This window comes from Sturnira hondurensis, unplaced genomic scaffold (assembly GCF_014824575.4).
Source record: "Sturnira hondurensis isolate 20B ecotype Veracruz unplaced genomic scaffold, ASM1482457v3 Scaffold0006496, whole genome shotgun sequence".
Taxonomy (NCBI): domain Eukaryota; kingdom Metazoa; phylum Chordata; class Mammalia; order Chiroptera; family Phyllostomidae; genus Sturnira; species Sturnira hondurensis.
Genome location: NW_028079127.1, coordinates 18,476,295 through 18,498,514, shown reverse-complemented (window position 1 = coordinate 18,498,514; position 22,220 = coordinate 18,476,295). Strand labels below are relative to the sequence as shown.

The 22,220-nt window shown below is 54.1% G+C and overlaps 2 protein-coding genes across 2 annotated transcripts; one reads left to right on the top strand and one right to left on the bottom strand.

Annotated features, from left to right (window-relative positions):
• Positions 1-3,567: 3,567 nt before the first annotated feature.
• On the bottom strand, positions 3,568-4,159 carry IQCF6 (IQ motif containing F6). Its single transcript, XM_037049929.1, has 2 exons — positions 4,145-4,159; positions 3,568-3,936 (listed from the first exon to the last, which is right to left on the bottom strand). Exons 1-2 carry the CDS (start codon positions 4,157-4,159, stop codon positions 3,568-3,570), a joined length of 384 nt encoding a protein of 127 aa, XP_036905824.1.
• An 8,525-nt stretch (positions 4,160-12,684) lies between these two features.
• LOC118989603 (IQ domain-containing protein F5-like) lies at positions 12,685-14,267 on the top strand. The gene is made up of 2 exons (XM_037049928.1): positions 12,685-12,768; positions 13,773-14,267. The coding sequence occupies exons 1-2, from the start codon at positions 12,685-12,687 to the stop codon at positions 14,250-14,252; spliced, it is 564 nt and encodes a 187-aa protein (XP_036905823.1). The 3' UTR covers positions 14,253-14,267.
• The last annotated feature ends 7,953 nt before the right edge of the window (positions 14,268-22,220 follow it).

The window sequence follows — 22,220 nt, the reverse complement described above, 5'->3', positions numbered from 1 at the left end:
GGACATACTTAGACGAAATGTTTTTGTTCTTTATCTGACATTCAAATTTAAGTGGGCACACTGTATTTTCATTTGCTAATTTTGGCAGCCTTATGGGCTGTCAGTGTTCCCAACCTCCAGTCCCAAATGATGCGGGCCTGGGTGCTGCCCCAGGGGGCCCGCAGCCCCAGCGTCCAGACAGGCCACATGGAAAGCCACCCTCCTTCACATGGCTCAGGGCTATGTTCCTTAAGGTGTAATAATTTTTAAGAAGGTGGTAATGAGCGCGGTTCACAGCTGATAGGACACAGAGGGCATTTGGAGAAGCATCTCCTCCCTCTGGGCCACCACCCAGAGGGGCCCCAGTCCCTGGGCGGGGCTTTGTGTCCGAAGCGGCTTTCACACCAGAGCTCTGTCCATTCCTCTCACCCTCCCACCCCCACCCCACTGTTCCCACCTCCTCTCCTGGTGCTTGAGGGGGGCGGGTCAGGGATCATGGGAAACTGAGAGAAAAGGAGGGGTCATGGAGGGTCTCAAAGCCCTCTGAAAATGTCCCCGCCCCAACCTCCTGCTGCCCGGGCCAGTGGGGCTTTATGCCACAAAGACGGGTGGGGGCCGGGAGGGGTGGGTCTAGAGAAAGCAGGAGTGAGTGGAGGGGGAGGGAAGCCAACTCTGGGAGGGTGTGAAGGGGGGGCGGAACTGAGGAAGAGAGTGCCGCTGGAAGCTTTGGACCCCAGGGTTCTCACCGCAAGGTCAGGGTTAGTTTTTTTTGGGGGGGGTAGGAAAAATTATTTTTTGCAATAAAGACAATATGCTCCTTATAAACAGTCTGAGCACTATAGCAAAGTACAAAAGAAAATAAAAGTACCACCTGCCAAGTACAAAAAGGAACTGAAAATATCACCTCCAGTGTCATCGTTCAACTGTAACGATCATTGGCATCTCTGGTGCAGCGTCCTAGACAGATTTCTATGCGTTTTTACAGATAGAGGGAGAGATGGAAATCCTTTCATTAAAATGAGATCATGCCATATGTCTAATTTTTTTTTAGTGGAGGCGATTTAATTTTACTTGATTCTAATTGAAGAAAAGGAACCTGATGAAACTGAAGAAATTCTTGAACTTCACACACATTTCTTGACCAAAAATACAGCCTCCCTACCCCGCCAGAGCCCCGCCACGTCAGGGACACAGTGACGTTTAGATGTCAACATTCCTTCCCTCCCAGGGAAACCTCGTCGACACCCTTGCCCATGGACGGAAAGAGAGTGGCCGATCCAAGCCCTCAGTCCTGGGGTCGGTGGGCTGCCTGCCCCGTCGTTCATGAACTGAACCCAACCACGGGAGCTCGGCACGCCGCAGCCCCAGGCTCTGGGAGGCCTCTCTGTGCTGGTGGGGGCTGCCCCGCCCCGTGAGCTGTCCTCCGCCCAGGATCTGGGCTCCGAGGGCCCTGGGCTCCCTGTTCTGGGTCCTCTCTCCCTGAGAAGTAAGGTCGAGGCCAGGCAGCCTCCTGTGGTCCCATGAGGCCGAGTCACAAACTCTGGAACTCACTCTGCGGTCCTGCCGCCCTGTGCACTTTGCCAGCCACAGGGGCGCTGTGGGTCACACCTTGTGGAGAAACGGCATCGGCAGCCCCTCGCTGGCGAGCTGTCACAGGCGTCCTTGTCTGCACCAGTAACTCACTGTGTTAGTTTATGTTCACTCTCTACCCAGTATGTTCGTGGGTCACCCCCAGTCCTTCTACTTCAGCTTCTCCGACCTGAGTCCCAAGGTGCCCGTGTGGCTGGAACTGTCTCTCCCTGCCCTGTCCCCACCCTTTGTCATCCTCTGAGCACTGAGGCTTACCCATCGGCTGGCAGCACATCCCTGTCTGCCCAGGCGAGTCCTGGTTTGCATCCTGTCACCAGGCGGGACCACCCAGGCAGAGGGGGCTGGGACCTGGGCTGGGAAGCGCTGAGCTCAGTGCTCTCCACTGCCCCACGGCACACGGAGCCCCAGTGCCCAGGCCTCTGCCCAGGCCAATCACAGCAGAATCTCTGGCCAGGCCCAGTCATGGGCACTTTCTGCGTCCCAGGCGTCCCAACGTCCCATGTAGGTTGAGAGTCAGAGACTCAAACGCCAGCCAGCCCAGGTTTTGAAACACTCCCAGGGCAGGACAGGGTGGCGCCTACAGGGCCGACCCTGCAGGCTCCCTGCCATGCTCCACTCAAAGACCTAGCCAGTCTCCTGCCGCTCACTGCCGCAAGGAGGGGGGCAGAGAGCTGCCCCGGAAGGGGGTCCCTTGGAGGAACGAGGTACCTGGCCGCATCCCTGCCACCTTGCAGCTCCTGGAAGTGGGGTGTCGGGCTGAGCCCTGAATCCACACCTGCCACGGCCGTTTCAGAGACAATCCCCCGAAGCCTAAACACGCACACGTGCACAACACACACATTCGTATGTGCAGGCATGTGAGTACACATGCTCACACAACATATATACACTCATGTTTGCTCACGCACACATGTGTGAAAAAACACGCACACCGGCCTGGGGGAGGGAAGTCCTGACCCGGCGTACTGCCCTGATCCCCACCCGCTGTTCCAGGCCAGCAGTCACAAACCCTGGGAGGGTCACAGACCTGAGACTCCTGGGGTGCAGGTTCAGAGACAAACATCCCAGGAACACAGACCAAGAGCGAGGGACCTTGGGCATGGATGACAAAGCATGTACTGTGACAGGTCAGACACAGCGATGGCTGAGCCATGGATCCAAGAGACAGCAGGCGGTTGGGCAGAGAGAGACCACCCCCGCCCCCCCCCCCCCGCACCCCTCAGGCCAGCAGAGGGCGTGGCCAACTGCCCATGGTTGGGGGGAGGGGAGGCCATCTTGGGGGGCCCAGCTCTAAGGACGCCGTGGGATTTGGAGGCTGTATCCCCAAACCCTGACTCCCAGTGGCAGAGGGACAGCCCTCCCCACTGCCTCCCCAGTCCTCCTCTGCTCGTGAGCCCCCCTCTCACCGTCCCCCATGCTTGGTTCTCCCAGGCAGTTGCCAGCAGAGGGGAGGGAACCTCATCTCTCAGCCCCTGGGGAGGGGAGCTGCAGGCACAGCTGCTGCTCTTGAGCTGCCCTGGCCCCCCCGGGGGGCCCGGGGGAGGGGGGCTGGCCGCCCCCAGGGAGGGAACAGGCCTGTGCTGCTGTGACTCAGCTGGGGTGGCCCTCCTCCTGACTGCCCGCGCAGCGCTGCACCAGCCCCCTGCTGGCCTGCTAGCTGGCCCTGGCTGCAGCCAGACCCTCGGTGTCTTTCCTGGAGTGGGGATGCCTGGGCAGGGGCTGCCCCCACGTGTGGAGGGAGCTGGGATCAGGCTGGCTGAGGTGTCAGGGGCTGGCCTGGGCCCTGGGGATCTCTTTTCACCGCAAGATCGGTCAGGTTTGCATTAGAGTGGACTGCTCTGAGCTGGGCTGCACGGCACACCAGGAAACCATTTTGGGGGTGTAAAGCGGGAAGGTTAGCGGCCAGTCCCTTCCACGAGTCTAATTCTAAAGGGCAAGACTGGTCAGTCAGCATCTTTATTGGAAGAGAGACCCAGTCTCCTCCGCTCTGCTGGCACCCTAGGCCATGAGGATTTCGATGTCCAGCTCCAGCCGCCTGGCCTTGACCTCATAGCAGCCCTGGATGAGGCCTCGGGTCTGGCTGGCATGCCAGCGCCAGTGCGACTGGATGACGCGGGCCGCCCGGCGAGCCTGCAGGAAGCGCCGGCGGGCCTGCCACATGCGCACCTGGGCCTGCACCTTCACCACCGCCCACTCCTGGCAGGTGTAGAGCCTCAGGGCCAGGCGCCGCCGCTGCTCCAGCATCTTGGCCTGCACCTGCCGCCACCAGCACTGAATGGCCCAGGCCCTGAGCGCCTCGTGCAGCAGCGTCTGGCGCACCGCACTGCCGCGCCACCATGCCTGAATCTTTACAGCCGCCTTCTCTAACTGGTCGGGAAGGAAAAACACAGAGACGCTCGGTGAGGGGCCCTCCTACTGCTGTCCCCACCTCCAGTGAGGGCAGGAGAGGGGCCTGGCCTGGGTGGCCCCGCCCTCTTTTTCCAGGTCCCACCTGTCTTATTTTCTCCCCTCCACTCACCTTCAGACACTGCTGGTCATGCTCCGGGCAGCTGCCTGCTGTGCTGGCCTGGCTCACCCTCTGTGTGTCCATGGCCCTGGTCTTCCGAGTATGCTCCCCTGGTGTCAGGGGGGTCACCCCAGCCTTCCGCCCCGCCCTCAACTGTTAGTTGCCCCCTCACTGGCTCCGCCCACCTGCACTCTGGCTGCCCTGACCAGCTGCTGGCTGACCACACTTCAGTCACATCTGCCTCTCCTCCCCTGCTCTGTCCTGTCACCCATGGACCAGTCAGCCTTATTGATGGGTTCCCATCATTGTTTGGGGGACCCGACACCACCTCTTGCCTTCAGACCAAGCTATTAAGTGCAGCCCTGCTCTTCCTCCACCTTCTCTTCCTCCACCTGCTAGTCAACAGACGCACCATTCCTGCTAGTGACAGCAAAGAGGGGTTGCACTCAGCTCTCCTTCCAGTAAGGGCTTGTACTAGGGGAATACGCGCAGCCCGTGTGGTATCCAGCAGCTTTCTCGGGAGGAGCCTGTCTGTGTAAAGCGTGTGACAGCAAGATATCTGAGCTGCAGTGGGAGAGGACCCCCCTACCCCCTTCCCTGGCTCCCTGGCGCCCTCTGCTTAGGTGTGCCATGGCTGCAGCCTCTGTGGGAACGGAACTCACACAAAGCTGAGTGGGGACACACTGAGCTTAGTTAACTGGGGGAGACTCATGTGGCTCACGGCACCCCTGGGAATGGATACATGCCCACTGGCCTTTCTGCTAGAAATGGTGTCTGGAACTGGTCCTGCCTGGGGTGCATCCATCCACCCATGTCTTGGGGACAGAGGTGCTGCTGTGGCCACAGGGACATGCCCCACAGTGCCCACACCACTCAGGGGTAGACGGTTAGCACCCAGCAAAGCCCAGCAGAAAAGCCCACCATTTACGGTGGGGGTGAGGGGAGCAAGGTTTGGAAAGAATAGAGACAAAAGCTGGTCTGAGGACAATTCTTCCAGTCACCAGACATGGGAATCCTCAAGTGGACGGTTCCATTCTCATCGATGCCTGGTTGAAACTGAAGTTCCGTCTTGTCAGGAATATACGTGACCGTGCAGTGGGACAAGGATAAGCATAGCTTACTTTTTTTCTTGTTTTGGAGTGAATTTGGTGAAATAGGATTTGTCAGAATTCCTGTGGCCACAGGGCTCCAGCCAGGAGAACTATATGGACTGTGTGTGAGTTATCACAAGAAACCACCTTTTATGTACCCAAGCGTCCCTAAGAAACGGGTTTTCATAGAAAATAATATTTTCAACACCATCATAGGAAGAGGGAGTCAAAGGTTATGCAGCTAAAAATACAGGGGAAATATTACAGGGGTGGGACAGTTCACAAATAGGAACATTATTTCATTCGATTATTTGCCAACTTGTAAACATTTGGCAAATAATCATTTGTTGCGGTAACTTTACTCACGCTAAATATTCACTTGCCTACTTCTATTTCTATAATTTTTTATTTTTCCACAAGTAGGCCTTTCAAGGTCTGGAAGCTTTAGGGCACAAAGCCCGGACGGGCCCAGAAGCTTCGAGGGGGCAGCTGCCGCCAGGTCTCCCGGGGACCCTGGCGACGCTGTGTCTGCAGATCTGAGCTGCGGCTGCAGGCACGGGCGCAGGTGCCACAGGCGGGCTCCATGGGGCTCGGGAGGCCCCTCTGGCTCCGGCTTTAGCACGCGTGCTGCTGCCCACTTTTCTGCTGGGCTTTGCTGGGTGCCAACCGTCTACCCCCAGCGCTGACCGTCAAGGCCAGTCAAGGCCATCGGGGTGTCTCACACGGGGTCCCATTGTCAACATGATGAAAGTCCCAGTGCTGTAGCGGCCCTCACTCTGGCTAGCGGAGAGCGCACCTCAAAGGCCTGCATCGCCCGCGAAGCCGTTGGCCCCCCGCGCCCATCCTCCACCCCAGCCCCTCGCGCTGGATTCCAAAGAAGGGACCACTCCGTAGGGGGCTACCAGCGTGCGCGCGCGGCGTTTGAACGTACCCCCGGGAATGGAGCTGCTGGGGCTGATGGCCCCGGGTGTCACTTCCCGAGGCACCCCCACGCTATCTTCCGCGGCGGTGGAACAACTCCACGTTCCCACCCCCTCCGCACCCTCTCAACACTTGGTTTTACTAATAGTACGTGCAGAGAGTTTACGCTTTGCTCTCCAGTGTGCACGCATCCAGTTCTCTTTCCTGCGTAGCTTCGCGGCTCAGACTTCAAACCTCGGCAGGTGCTTCAAGAGCAAGCGGTAAGCGGGTATCCTCGCAGACGCCCCAGGTGCGTTCCTCCCAAACCGGGTGGTTTTGTGCCGGCTTCTCGGCCGAGGCTGCGCGTGAACCCTTTCATCGTCGGTTTTCCTTCCCGGCAGCTCGCTCGTGGTTCTGGGTGTACTCTCTGTGGTTTCCAAAGCCAGGGCCGGAGGGGCGGGGTCCCTGATGGGGCGCTGGGACCCCTGGCGCCCCACGGGACGGGGTTTGGGGGCCGCTGGCGGTGCTGGGGCTTTCCCTGGCAGGCCGCGCCTCTGCCTGCCCCGCCTTTCTCGACAACACGGTTCCCTCGGTGCCCAGGTCCTCTTCGGAGGGAACTAGTCCGGACGCAGATTCCGTGTGCCGTGGGCGTGCAGGATCGCCTTGCACACTCATCCTGCCGTTTTCCCCCCTGGCTGGGTTTTTGTTTTTTTGTTTTTTAATCATTGGATAACGTTCCACACTGTCTGATGCACAAGTGTGTTTGCCCGTCCCCTGCTGCAGGGCGGCCCGGCTGGTCCTCGCTGGGGCAGCTGTGGACCGAGCCGCTCCGGCCTTCCGTGCGCGGGTTTTTGGGTGGACGCTGTGCTCCGCTCCTTTGGGTAAATACCAGGGAGCCTGGCAACTGGGTCGTAGGGTAAGGGTGTCTTTAATTTTTAAGAGACTGCCAAACCGACTTCCCTGGTGCGTTCCCGCCAATAGTGAGTGCGAGTTACCGCTGTTCCTCAGCCTCGAAGTTCTCCCGGTTTGGATACCTTTTCTGGATTTTAATCTAGATTCTGATCGGGGAGGAGGGGCATCTCCCTGGTTTTCTTTTTTTTAAAGCAACCTCTCTCTTTTCTTAAAGATTTTATTTATTTATTTATTTATTTATTAGAGAGGGGGGAAGGGAGGGAGAAAGAGAGGGAGAAAAACATCAATGCGTGGTTGGCTCTCGCACACCCCCTACTGGGAACCTGGCCTGCAACCCAGGCCTGTGTCCTGACTGGGAATTGAACCCGGGTCCCTTTGGTTCACAGTCCGATGCTCAATCCACGGATCCTCACCAGCCAGGGCTCCCTTTTGTTTTAATTTGTGTTTTCTTGATGACGTGATTTTCTAGCTAAGTTGTTTGCTAATGGTTTTTAAAACAAAGAATTTTATTCAATCTTTTTCTTTTTACAACGACAGAGAAGATTCCATGGTTTTCCTCTTTGGTCTGTTAATATCACGAATGTCATCAACAGATCATTTTTTACTGTGGACACACACAGGGGTGGGCCCTGGCCATATATTAGTCTACCTAGCACCCGAGTCCCTTCCCCTTGTTTGGGGACTACCCTACTTATCTGTCTTGGTGTCTCATTATAGAGCTGAAAAATGGCCAGCTTCCCTCGCTGCTGGGCAGACAGGTGACCAGGGTTGGCCAATCCGGTGTCCCACTAGGAATTGTTGGTCTGCAGCGTGGGATCCCGGAAGCCATTCACCCTGCCAGGGGTGAAATCTCCACCGGGCCGGTTCTGTGCCGTGGGGTCTCCTAGTTTCCGGGATGTGTAGTCCTTCCTCCCTGCTTGCTTCTGAGCCTCCTCCCCCTCCGGGCTTCCTGAAAACCCGGGGAGCTGCTAACGACCCGTTGGGCACCTTTATTTTCTGACTAAGTGAATATGAATCAGCTTAGGCTGTTGGTAGGTGAGAACAACGACCAATGCTCTTGCCCTGGGTGGGGCGGGGCAGGGGTGGCCAACCCTTCCTCTTAAGTGTCATTTGAAATCATCATGGAATTCCGTTGTTAATACTCACTACATCTGGTTCCTCCGTCACATTGGCCTGTGGGTTTTTTGTCCCAAGAAGGTCCAATGTCGGTGTCAAGTGGGCACTCACTTTGGGGACTATTTCGGGAAAAAGGGGAAATTCCTAGGACAGAATTGCTGTTCTGAGGGGTCTGTGCACTTTTGGTTCTGGTGGATATTGTCAAACCACTACTCAGAGGTTTTCTGATTGACAATCTATGACACTGCCTAGTCCTCTTCACCCTTAACACGGACGGCCTCTCATCTCCCATGTCCCTTTAATTTTTTTATGGCTCAGTTGAGCATCTTTGGAGAAACCCTCGCCCTGGCTGGCGTGGTTCAGTGGATTGAGTGCTGGCCTGTGAACCAGAGGCTCACAAGTTCAATTCCCACTCGGGGCACATGCCTGGGTTGCAGGCCATGTCCCCACTAGGGGGCGTGCGAAGAGCAGCCACAACTGATATTTCTCTCCCTATCTTCCTCCCTTCCCCTCGCTCTAAAAATAAATAAATAAAATCTTTTTTATTTTAGAGAACCCTCTTTTCCCTGCTGTTACTTTTTCTATGGCCTGGGTAGTTGGCTTTTTTTTATTTGAGGGAAGTCCCACAGTATCTTCTAGTCCAGATTTCAGCTCCGCTCCTTTTGCTACTGACTTGAATGGCTGCCGAAAGTGGCAAAGACAGTCATGAAGACCCTGAGACTTGGAGGGAGGTCGGCAGTGCGGGCTCTGCCTCCTAATTCAGGAGGCTCGCTTTCCAGCTGTTTCCACCAACCGTGCAAAGGCTTGTGTTGGAATCCGGCTACAAATTTTCATATTCCCCAGTGACAGCTATTCAACAAACAAGTCAGAAGGGGTTGCATTTGTATTTATATATATTATCTGCATATGTTTAGACAGAGGGGAAGGGAAGGAGAGAGGGAGAGAAACATCAATGAGTGCTTGCTCCTCATGCGCCCCCTCCTGGGGACCTAGCCAGCAACCCAGGCACATACCCTGACTTGGAATCAAACCAGCGACCCTTTGGTTCAAAGGCCAGTGCTCAACCCACTGAGCCACCCTGGCCAGGGCACATTTTTATATTTGTAACAAATGGATTTAAAACCAATACAATTTTAAAAAGTAAAAAAAAAAACAAAAAACAAAAAAGAATAAATAAAACCAATACAACTGGAATATGTAAGTAATATGTAGATGTGAAAATGACATTTCCAAAGTTTTAAGTGTTCAGCTATAAGAGGTTTTATGAGTGAACCACCTTCCTTTGGGCAACAAAAACCACCTGAAGAAAACATTTCAAAACATCTGTCTTCCACAAGTTTCGTCCGTGTTCCTTTTTCGACTGACGAGGAGCTCCCTCTAGAGGCAGGAAATATATCAGCACCAGGGTCTCCTGGTTGCTTCTGCTTGCAAGTCAGTGACAGTTCAGTCCAGGGTTTTTCTCAGGAATCTTTTTTCCCCCGGTTTATCCAGGCTGCTTTTCCGTCTACCATGCAATGCACTGTCTAGGTTTAGCGGTGCTATCTGGACAGTGCGACTCACAAAGACCTTTGTCAGGTGACAGGAACACCGGTGGCCATCTGCCCCAATTCGTGGAAAGCACCTTTTTGGCGGGTTTGTGACCTCGCTGCACATGGGGACGTTGCCGGCCCTACTCTTTGCTTTAACTAAGGCCTGCAGTGGTGCCTGGCACCCAGCAGGGGCTCAGTGATTGTTGGATGAGAGAATGAACCTGTGAACAGAAATTCCCATCTTAGTGTTGCTTTGGACCCCGGACCAGGCCCTGCAGCCATGCCCCCCTTCCATCAGCTTCACACTGACACCCCCACAGCCTTAACCAGCCTCCTCCTCTACATGCCCCCCTAACCCCACACTGGCCTCCCCTGTCCCCACCCTCCACACTGGATGTGCTCCTCAGTGACCCCTGGGGCTGAGACCCTGAGAGAAGGGGGCTCATAACCACCCCAGTCCTGGGCCAGGGACCTTTCTGCTCAGCACTGACCTTCAGGGGCCAGGAGCAGGCAGAGGAGGGGGTGCTCCTCCAAGGGCTGCTCCTCAACTGTCTCCTGACTCTGACCTTGAGGNCCCCCACAGCCTTAACCAGCCTCCTCCTCTACATGCCCCCCTAACCCCACACTGGCCTCCCCTGTCCCCACCCTCCACACTGGATGTGCTCCTCAGTGACCCCTGGGGCTGAGACCCTGAGAGAAGGGGGCTCATAACCACCCCAGTCCTGGGCCAGGGACCTTTCTGCTCAGCACTGACCTTCAGGGGCCAGGAGCAGGCAGAGGAGGGGCCCTGCTTGTCCAAGGGCTGCTCCTCAACTGTCTTCTGACTCTGACCTTGAGGCCCTGAGGGACAGAGGAGGGCAGGAGAGTGCTTGAAGCCCCCGAGCCTAAGATGGGGGCCCTAGCTAGTTCTGGGAGCTTTCCACACCCGCGAGGCCATCTGGGTGCCCGGCTGACTGGCCAGACACAGGGGATTCAGCCAGGAAATGCACTCTGCCCCCCTAATTCCAGTGTCCTCGCCGAAGGTAATGGTCACATTTTCATAGTGTAAAATGATCCCCCCTTTTAAAAAGAATACCTTTATATCATGTGCCTAGATAGGGACCATCCGGTTCTTCAGTTTGTCTTACTGACATTGGCCACGTGGGCACACAGACAACAGGCACGTTCTCTGCCCTTTTATTTAGTGCTTAATACATGACTCTGCCGAGTTTTCACAATTCTATATTCCCCGGTAACCACCACCCCAAACAAAACACACCCCATCTCCCTTTGTTTCACTGTGCTGTTTGCAAACAACCCCTCTTAGACCCCCACCCTGGCTGTGAACTCCATTCAGAATGATTTTACCGATATGATTTTGCCTGTTCTAGAATTTTCTCTGAGTGGCATCATCCTGTAAGTACTCCTTTGCGTCTGGCTTCTTTCATTTAGCACAAGGGGCCTGAGGGTCATCCATGCGACTGTGTATCGGTAGTGTGTTCACTTGGATTGCCGTGTGTCATTTCTCTATGTGAGTGTCCTGCCACTTCTTGGTCTGCTTGCCTCTTGGTGAACACCTGAGTTTTTTTCAACTTTGACCTATTTGAGTGAAGTTATGAGCAAGCACTCATGCGTGTGGACACATTTTCACTCTTTTCGTGTAAATACTGGGAGCAGAGCTGCTGTGTGACAGGGTGCAGATATGCCTCACGGCATTGCACGCTGCCCAGCTGTCGTCCAAAGCGCTTCTACTGCTCCATACTGTCTACACCGCCCTGCCAGCAGCGTGGGGCCAGGGGGCGGGGGGCAGTGCTGTGTATCCTCGGCAACATGCTGGNTGCGTGTGGACACATTTTCACTCTTTTCGTGTAAATACTGGGAGCAGAGCTGCTGTGTGACAGGGTGCAGATATGCCTCACGGCATTGCACGCTGCCCAGCTGTCGTCCAAAGCGCTTCTACTGCTCCATACTGTCTACACCGCCCTGCCAGCAGCGTGGGGCCAGGGGGCGGGGGGGCAGTGCTGTGTATCCTCGGCAACATGCTGGTTTGTCAGCATTTCTTATTTTAGCCATTCGCTAGGGTGCTTAGAAATAAGACCCTTGTGCTTCTGATTTTCATTTTTCTCGTGATTAATGATGCCGGACACTTTCTCATGTGCTTCTGAGCCTTTTGTAAATCTCTTTTTGTACAGGACTTAAGGATTTGGTTCCAGCCCTGGTTGGTGTGGCTCAGTTGGTTGGGCACCATCCTGCAAAGCGAAAGGTCACTGGTTCGATACCCGGTCAGGGCACAAGCCCGGATTGCAGGTTCAGTCCCCACCCAGGTGGAGGCCTGTGAAAGGCAGCCGGCCAGCAGGTGTATTTCTCACACATTGAGGTTTCTCTCCCTCTCTTTCCCTGCCTTTCCTCTAAAAATAAATAAATAAAGTCTTTTAAAAAATGTGTTCCAAACTCCTTCTTTCTAATCATTTGGTCCCATTGTTTAATTGAAGTCCATGTAAAGGAATTTCCTGTCGATCGTGTTTAAAGCCTCGCACTGACGTTTTTATCAGCCAGGCTGAGCAGACCCCCTCCACACACAGATGTGCCCGAGGGCTGCTGTTTCTGGCCTCCTTGGCTGAGGGCATTCTATGGCAGTCTCACCTTTTTACCACAGGGGGCCCCGCTACTGAGAGGCCTCCTGGAGCCTGAGTCACAGGTGCCCTTGTGACATCACAGCGCTTCCCGCCTCCTCTCTTCCTGCCTGAACCTTGGCAGGAGGAGGGCAGGTCTGGGCAGGATGGAACCACCAACTCCTAACTGTGGACAATTTGGGGCATAGAAGACATGAGGGGGGTTGAACCATCTATTTCCGAGTCATGGGCATTCAATGCTGTGTAAGAACACCCAGCCCCCCGCTTGGTGCTGGCAAGGGCAGGTGGACTTCCAGTTCCCCAGGATGCAAGGCCTGCACCTGGGGGCCCTGGGCGAGGCAGCAGGGGCAGAATGCGGGGCTCCTGGCTCCCAGGCACCCAGAGGACGATCTGCCCATGAGTCTCCCCTCTAACTCTGATTACAGAAGAAAGACCAGTCGTACAAAGCCATGGTAGAAGGCGATGAAGAACTCATGTTGGGGAAAGCAAGACAGGAAGAGGAAGAGTCTCCACCCCCAGCCATTCGGACAAAGGTAGGTCCGTGGACACCCTCCACGTCACAGGGGGAGGCGACCCCAGCCTGCCCCACTTCTGACCCCACTTGCCCCACAGTCATGGAATGTGCCATCCAAACCGGGATGTGTTTGTGAATGAAAGGCAGTGCTCTGAATTATTGCTCAGGAGAAACCATCATTAACTGCGGCTGCCGGAGACCCACCAGAGCTGGAGGGAACAGCGACTGACTCATTCCTCGCTCTCCGCCCCTGGCTCCTTCTGGGCCTGAGAGGGGTGGGTGACTGAGCTCCAGACAGTTGCTTAGAGGGAGGAGAACCCCTGGCAAGTGGGGATCAGCCCATGCAGCCTTGGAGAGCGGGGCGGGAGGGCTGGGATAGGGGGAGGCATTGCTAAGTCAAGGGGAACCCAAGCCTAGAATCCTGTGGGAGTGTGTGCACACGTGTGCGTGTGTGCTGGACTGAGATGTGAGCACCAAGAGGAATGAACAGGAGAAATAAATGAGAGAGACTCCACACTGCATGACTTGACAGAGGGAGACAGGAGGTTGGGGATGGGAGCTGGAATCAGGCATGAGTGGCGAGCCAAGGGTGCCCCTTCTCCAGCCCATGGGTGGGCACCACAGGGTGCCCCTTCTCCAGCCCATGGGTGGGCCCCACAGGGAGGTGGTCCGCACCCAGGTAGGTGGTGGTCAGGCCCAGGAGGGACATGAGGACCCTCTGACACAGAGTTCATGGCCAACCAGGCTCACACGCCCAGCGGTGACCAGGGCAGGTTGTTACATGTGCCACATGTTACAGGCAGGAGGGAGCCTGAGACCCGAGGGCACTTGAGATGCCCGTGTCCATTAACCGAGAGTGGCAGAGACAGGGCGCCTCTCGGTTCTCTGGCTCCAGCAGTGCCATGCCCAGTGTCCCCAAACTTCTAAGGGGCCATTGCTAGGTGGGGTCAGGACCCCTTCCTGGCACACCGTGGGGCGGAGGTAGGTGGGGAACTTTTCCTGAGTGCCCCTTCTTTTTCCTAGCTACCTCCCCGACCCTCAGCCCGACCCCCTACCCCACCCCCACCTAAAAGGAAGCCCCCTGATGAAGAGCAAAAAGCCATAAAGATCCAGGCCTGGTGGCGGGGCACCCTGGTGCGCCGGACGCTGCTGCACGCGGCGCTCAGAGCGGCCATCATTCAGCGCTGGTGGAGGCGGGTGCTGTCCAGGCGGCTGGAGCGGCGGCGGCGGAAGGCCCTGAACTCCTGCGTGCGGGAGGCCTGGGCGGCGGTCAGGCTGCAGTCCTGGGTCCGCATGTGGCGCGTCCGCCGGCGCTACTGCCGCCTGCTGCACGCCGTGCGCATCATCCAGGTGTACTGGCGCTGGCACAGCTGCCATACCAGTGGTGTTTTCCGGGGCAGGTACGAACTCACAGCAAACCAGCTAGCAATTGAACTTGAGATCTTCCTGGGGTCACAGATTTGTCGGATTACAGACTGCATCCCCTTCCCAATAAAGAACTGACCAGGTCTGCTCCAACTTGGTGTTGCCAGGTCTCTGTCGGACAAGCACTGGAGGGGCAGGGAAACTGAGGGCGGATACTGGGCGTCTCGCAGGCTGGCTCCGAGGGGGCCGCGGGGGTTGTCAGGGTCCCGTGTGGAGGAGGGCTGAGAGCCTGGTGCTGGACGAGCAGGCAGGGGATTGATCAGCAACGTCTGCCGTGGGAAGGAGCACTGGGGCTGGGGCTTCCCGAGTCAGCCAATCATAGACACTCCTCCTCACTGGGGTCTCCGTAAACCGTGACCTCTGCACCTGTGCACCATGGAACCCTCCCATGGCTTCCCTATAAAATCAGAGCAATCCCAGAAGCCCTGATCTGCAGAAGCCTGCAGCCTCTCAGTTCTCCCTGCCGGCTCTGCCCCGCAGGCCCGCACAGTGCAGGGCACCTGCCGTCCCCTGTGCTGGGACTGTCTTTTCTTAGGCTCAGCTCTCCATCTGGTTGGACTCTGCCCCCTGCATCCTCTCTGCAAGACTTCCTTTGGGCACCTTGGTAACACAGCTCACGCCCTAACGGAGAGGCTCCCTGGGTTGGTGCTTTGGCCCCGCCCCAGAAGGTTGCAGCTTGGACCCCTTAGTCATGGCACATACCTGGGTTGCAGGTTTGATCCCTGGTCAGGGCACGTATGGAGACAACCAATTGATGTTTCTCTCTAATTTCTCCTTCTCTACTTTCCCCCCACCCCACTTCCTCTTGCTATAAAATCAATAAACACATCCCCAGGTGAGGATTAAAACAAAACACAACAATGGCTTTCCCTCCCCACTGCACACTCCAGCTCCTCACTCTGCTGTCCGGCTTTGCAAGTCCTCACGAAAACCTGAGACCATTTTACCTCGTTTTCTATAATCTGTGCCCAGCACTGGAGGGTGAGCTCCCAGGCCAGCCGAGGCTGCGGGGTCCATGCGTGTGCCCGGGCCTGGGTTCTCCCTCTTTATTATTTATTATTCTCTTTATTGTTTATTATTGCTAATCTACTTTTGCCCACCCCTGTAGTTTGGGAGAGAGATATACAGGGGTGGGCAAAAATAGGTTAGCAATAATAAATAATAAAATAATAAATAATACAAGAATAAACTATGTTTGCCCTGGCTGGTGTAGCTCAGTGGACTGAGCGTGGGCCTGCGAACCACACGATTGCGGTTCGATTCCCAGTCAGGGTACATGCCTGGGTTGCAGGCCAGTTCCCAGCAGGGGACTCATGAGAGGCAACCATACATTGATATATCTCTCCTTCTCTCCTTCCCTTCTCCTCTAAAGATAAATAAATAAAATCTTTTAAAAAAAGAATAAACTATGTTTTGTGTATGTATAACTGTAAACTTACATTTGCCCACCTCTGTATTACTATGTACATATTTTTTATTTTCTGTATATTATGACATTTGACATCTTTAAAAATAAAATTCCTATCTGGTTTGCCCTCCCAGGACTAGCCGGGCCTGAGAGCGGGCCAAAGACGCAGCCCTGAGCATGACTTTGGTTTATCCAAGACCCCCGGAATCCAGAGCCCTCCCCCCTCCCTCTGACCCGCACACCCCAGGAGGAAACACATCCCAGGGTCAGGTACAGGCCCCCGGGGACCAGTGCAACTCCTACTGGCCAGTCCTAAACTGGTGACCTGCCCTGCCTGGCCTTTCCCACTCTGGTGAGGGCCCAGTAAAAGCTCTTTCTCCCTGCTGTCTCCTGCCACCTGACCGAAGCCTGGTGCTTCTCTTGTGACCCTGAATGACGCGTGGTGACCTCCTCCGGAGGACCTGAGGCCCCGTGAGGGTGACACACACTGTTTCCCCATGTCTCCCAATCTCTTAGGGCTGCGTCTGACCGCATGTTGCATGAAAGAACACTTCCTATACAGGTATATATACAATGGAAGTGAGATTCACGCAACCACATAGAGTAACCACATAAGGTTAACCATTAATGCTAACCATTAATGTACTAATTCATTGGCAATTAGTACATTCATAGCATTAAGCAACCACTATCATCTATATATCAAGTTCTAAAATATTTGTATCTCCCTGGCTGGTGTGGTTCAGTGGATTGAGCACCAGCCTGAGAACCAAAGTGTTGCTGGTTCGCTTCCCAGTCAGGGCACAAGCCTGGGTTGCAGGTCGGGTCCCCAGTTGGGGGCATGTGAGAGGCAACCACACATTGATGTTTCTTTCTCTCTCTCCCTCCCTTCCCTTCTCTCTAAAAATAAATAAATAGAATCTTTAAACAAATAATAAAAATAAAATACTTGTATTGTCCCGAAAGAAAACCTGGAGCCCATGAAGCAGTCACTCTCTCCCCAGTGCCCCAGCCTTCAGCCGCTGGCAACCTCCAGCCTGCATTCCATCTCCGTGGAGTTAGCTGGTGTGGACTTTTCATAGAAAGGGGGTCAAATGGTTTTGTGTCTGGTCTCTTTTGCCGTGGTGCTTGCAGGCGTCATCCACACAGTTGCTCGCATGCCTCAAAGCTTCATTCCTTGTTAGAGCTTGAGGCTGTTCCACTGCAGGGATAGATGTCCTTTGGCTCACTACGAGGACTGCTGACCTTCAGGGTCATGGGGCCAGAACTTCTGGGGACACCGCACAAAAGCAGCTCGCTGAGAATGGGGCACACACAGAGGAATGTAGGGCCACAGAAGGACAGAGACTAAGTGTGAGGGGCCTCTGCCTACAGGGTCCCTCCCAGCTGCCACGGATGAGAATAAATCTACCAAGACATGATCTGCTAGGGGAGGAAAGGTGGCCGATCTCTCAAAGGAGAAAGGCCAGGAACCTGTTCCTCAGTGAGCTTTTATTGGGTTCAGTTTGCATAGGAACACAGGTAAAGTTCATAAGTCATTGTCAGACAGTAAGGATCAAACAATAGATAGCATACAAAGAACTATGAGGGCTTACTCTGACTTAGGGTCAGTTAGCTAAGGGGCTACATAACTTGGGGAAACAAACTCATTTCCTGCTCAGACCCTTATCAGAAAATTGAGAGCATTCTTAGCATAGCAGGTTTCACAGGATTTTATGCATTCTTTCTTAGGCTTGATCACCTGGGGAACCTACCCTTTCCAGCACAGGACTGTACTGCCCTCTGTCATTGTTTCAGGCTTAAGTCAGGCAGGGGAAGTAAGGCAGCCAAGACAGAATGAGAACTCAGGCTATGTCAAAACTGAGGGGCGAGGGTTCATCACCCCCTTTTTCTATAGCCTAAGTCCTTCCCTGGGGGCCCCTTCGTGACTGTGCCTTAGGTCATCCCTTCCTTGAGGAATCTTACCCATCATTGGCTAACCGGTCAGGCTCAGGGCCAGGCAGGGTGAAGCAAAGGGGGCTGAGGCAGCACCCCTGCCAGGGAGATAAGCTTTGTCTCCTTAGTGGCTTATGGTACCAAGGTCTCTCACTCAGTCTTAGCCACGGGGGGTTACAGCTTCTGAAACCAGGCAAGGCAGTTCCCAACAACTAAGTCTTGAGGATCCCTCTGGGACCCTGGATCCAACCATGCCTGAATCTGCCCCTGGCTCGACTGGGAATTCTTAGATTTGTGAGCCAGTAAACCCCTTTTCACATAAGTCAATCAAGACAGAAAAAGAGGAGGAGATATCAACAGATTATTAAACACTGAGAAGCAGATTGTGTGAGCTGCTTTTCAGGAAGAAGTTTTCCAAAATGGTTTTGAATTAGAAACTGGTAGGAGGTGTGCTGAGGGAATTCCTGACAATAAATGTGAAATTAGCTCTCCATGAAGTGCCCAGAAGACCAGAACATTCTCACAATGCTTGTGGTGTGTGAGAGGGAGAGCGGTGGGGGCTCCTGAATCCACCAGCTAATTGCCTTCAACCAGAAGGGCTGAGTGTGCGTCTCGTTGTAGACAACTCACCTGTGAGCCCAGCATGGACGGCCAGCTCCGTGGCAGAGGCGCCCTGGGCGCACCTGGTCCTGTAATGAGGGCCGGGACTAGGTGGGCTGCGGGCCCCTCTCCTTCCTACCTGTGTCCCTGCTGATGCAGCTCATAGGGGTGGTGGCACTCCGCCCAGGGATGACCTCTGGGCTCGGCCTCCAGGGGCAGGTGGGCGATGCTCCTGTGGACAGAGCTGGCTGTGGGTTCTGGACTAAGGGAGACATCCTTGCAGCCGTACTTCCCAGACGCAATGTCGGTCCCCAACACACAGAACGCCCCTCCGCCCAGCAGTCCTGACTCAGCCCCACCGCAGGGCCCAAAATGTGGGTCTCTAACTCGTCTCCAGGTGTTGCTGTGGCTGTGCTTCTAGGGAACCCAACTTTGAGAACCCCTGGGATAGAGCTTAACCATAACAGCTGTGAATGATAGCACAGCCCACGTAACAGTGGTTTTAATAAATTGGAGGTTTAGTTCTCTTCCCCATAGAAGTTCAGAAACAGGTGTTCTGGGACAGAGAGGAATCCCAGCACTCGCCAGAGTGGCCTCTGTTCCCAAGGTCACTTTGTGATCCAAAACAGCTGCTTCAAGTTCAGTCATCGCATTTATAATTGAGTGAGAAAAGAGGAAGGAAGAAAGAGGCATGCCCCTTCTCCAAGTTCATGGTCCTGGAAGTTACAAATGCCACTTGTCTCCAGCTTAACAGGCCAGGAAGGAAGACATGAATGAATGGAGACATACACGACACAGTCATTGACAGAATTACTCCTCACTGTAAGGTTTTCAATTTTCTCTGAGTTAACCTGAAAGTTAAACTCAATTCCAGTAAAAATCTCATCAGAATTTTTGAGAACTTGGCAAATGGATGCAAAAAAAAAAGTCACATTGAAGAATAAATGTCCACAGTTAGTTAAGATAATTTGGACAATTCTGGAAGAAGAGCCCAGGAGATAATTAAGATGATCAGTCACATTAAAATCCATCACAAACCTACAATGAGAACACAGTGTGGAACCGAGACCTCAGCTACTAAGAGTCTAAAACGAGGAACTGTCATCCATTTAAGGGTTTGGGGGTTCCCTCCTTTCAAGGCCGGCAATACCCCTCCCCCACCCTGGCCAAGGCAGGCTGATTTCTAGGCAAGCTGGACAGGGAGCACCTGGCCCCTGTGCCCGCTCAGCTCCTCACAGCTCTCTATTCTCCCCTCCAGCTCCAGGTTCCAGGCTTCCTCTCCGGGGAGTCAGTCCATTATTGCTACACCAGCACTGCAGACCAGCTTCAGTGGCCATGGCCTTGAGCACGGTCAATGTAGTCTGCATTCAGCGGTGGTGGTGTGGCTGGGGGAGCTTCCTCCACGCTGTCCTCACACAGCAGGCTACTTGGGTGTTTTCTTCACCTGGCAATGGCAGAAGCACCAGAGTGCAAAGATCAAGGGGCAGAGCCTTTGAAAGCCAAGGACAAACTCGCATGTCATCATTCCATCCGATTCTACTGGCCACAGCCTGTCATATAGCTGAACCCAAGGCACAGGGAGATAGATTCCACTCTCGATGGGAAGAAACTGCAAAGTCCCATCACAAAAGGGGTGGGTGAATCTAGGGCCACTAATGCAACGCACCATACGCTTCAAAGAATAAAGCAGGTGAACCCTGACGTTTGGGGTCCCCCGCTGGAGCGCTGCCCAACTCTGCCTTATGAACCCACACGGAATGGTACCCGTGAGTGGGCCCCCCGCCCCACCACACTGAGCGCCCCTCACAGCCCTATTCCTCCACACATGTATACAACCAAGGGCCGTGAACATCTGCCTAAAGCTTCTCACACGAAACACTGAGACAGAAACAGAAACAGAAAAAAGTGGGGGCTTAAAAGAGAGATAATACTGGGGACAGAAGAAAAAGATTTACAGCCCTGACCAGTGTGGCTCAGTTCATCGGGCATCAATCACCAAACGAAAGGTTGCAGGTTCGAATCCTGATCAGGGCACAGACCTGGATTGTAGGTTCAGCCCCTGGTCAGAGTGTGTACAAGAGGCAACTGATTGATGTAAGTCTCGCACATCAGCATTTCTCTACCTCTCTTTCTCCCTCCCTTCTCCTCTCTCTAAAAATAAATAAACATCCCTGGCTGGTGTGGCTCAGTGGATTCAGTGCTGGCCTGCAAACCAAAGCGTCACAGGTTTGATTCCCAGGCAGGGCACGTGCCTGGGTTGTGGGCCAGGTCCCCAGTAGGGGGCGTGTGAGAGACAACCACACACTGCTGATTCCCTCCCTCCCTCCCTCCCTTCCCCTCTCTCTAAAAATAAATAAATAAAATGGTTTTTAAGTTGTCATCTTATTGTCATTAAAAATAAATAAGTAAATAAATAGAATCTTTCTAAAAAAGATTTACAGAAAATAAACTACCAACCACAAGTAATATTCTTAAGCTGATCAGAGACACAAACAAGCCAGTGAGACAGAAACTGCGTGCCCTACAGTAAGGAACATTCAGAGGGTGGGAGAGTGTTCTTGAAGACTAAGACTCTTTTTAAAAATGGAGAAAATCTTCCAAAAAGTAGAACTAAAGAGTTAGAAAATATTGTGAACTTAAAGGACTGACCTGAGCCCTGGCTGGTGTAGCTCAGTGGATTGAGCGCAGGCCTGCGAAGCAGAGGATCGCGGTTCGATTCCCAGTCAGGGCGCATGCCTGGGTTGCAGGCCAGTTCCCAGCAGGGGACGCATGAAAGTCAACCATACATCGATGTTTCTCTCCTTCTCTCCTTTCCCTCTAAAGATAAATAAATAAATAAATAAAATCCTTTAAAAAAAAAGAGGACCGATCTGTAATCTAATAGGATTACTGTCATTGTTAATATAAGAATATTGAAGGGAAGACATCATTATTTTTTTAACTCAGACAACGAAGTTTTCCGCAGTGGGATGTTAGGGATCTCCAAGCTACAAGACTAAGCAAAGGCCCGACCCAAGAATAAGGGGGAAAGATGCTCCGTTGCAGCCCAGCCGAGAACGTCCTTTGCTGGGGAGGGACAGGGATGGCTGGCGAGGGAACCCTCCAGCTGCGCTGGGACAGCCTGTTTTAGGGAGCAGGGCGTGCACCACGGAGAAGTCACAGATCTAAAACCTGGACTGGAATCGTGTATCCACTTCTTGCACAAATGTTCATCAAATCAATGATTACTTCGGACCCTCAGGGGTAGGGGGAAGATCCTCAGAGCTTCTGGAGAGGAAAGAGCGGGTCACACCCACGCCCACGGGGATCAGAGTAGTGCTGGGCTTCCAGAAAGCAGTGGAACAAAGTCCTCAAAATCCTGAAGAAAAATTATTTTTAACCTGGAATTCCGAACTAAGCCAAACCATCGACCCGATCTGAGGGTAGGTTTGCCGGTCTGTGCCTAGTTACTCCCAGGCCCCTCTTCTTCCCGAAGAAGCGGACGGGGAAGGTGCTCTGTCAGATGAGAGACTGACCCCAGCAAAGAGGGCGACCCTGCGCAGGCGGACGTTCCCTTGCTCCGCGAAGACCTCCGCGGGAAGCAGGCCGGAGGCTAATAGAAAAACCTGTGACCTGGATGGAAAAGCACTTGTTCCAAACTGTAGGAAGTTATAGAGGGGGGCAAATGGACAGATCTTTGTGTGGACAGATGCCACCAAAACAAAAACAGTTAACAGGCAGAAGTGTTTGTACGATGTCTGTTCAGCGAAGGACTGTCCAAGAAGTCCTGCAAGAGAACCGTGGCTATCGAACAAGAGAATCGACAAGAACAGGTTCAGGCAGTGACCCCGTGGCCAAGGTACTGTCATTTTGGGAGCCAAAGGGCCCGGGGCAGTGGAGGACCAGACCCCAACCCCATCCCAGGACTTGGCCTGCGTGGCCCCCGGGCCCAGCTCTGCGCTGGAGGAGAAGGGTGCTGCCGTATTCACTTAGCCAGGAGGAAACAGACGCTAAGGGACCGAGAGACTTGCCCACGGCCATAGGGGGTCTGTGCCAGACCGGAGCGCAGGCCCTCGCCCAGGGAAGCCCAGTCCCCTAGAGTGGGCAGGCAGAGAACCGAGAGC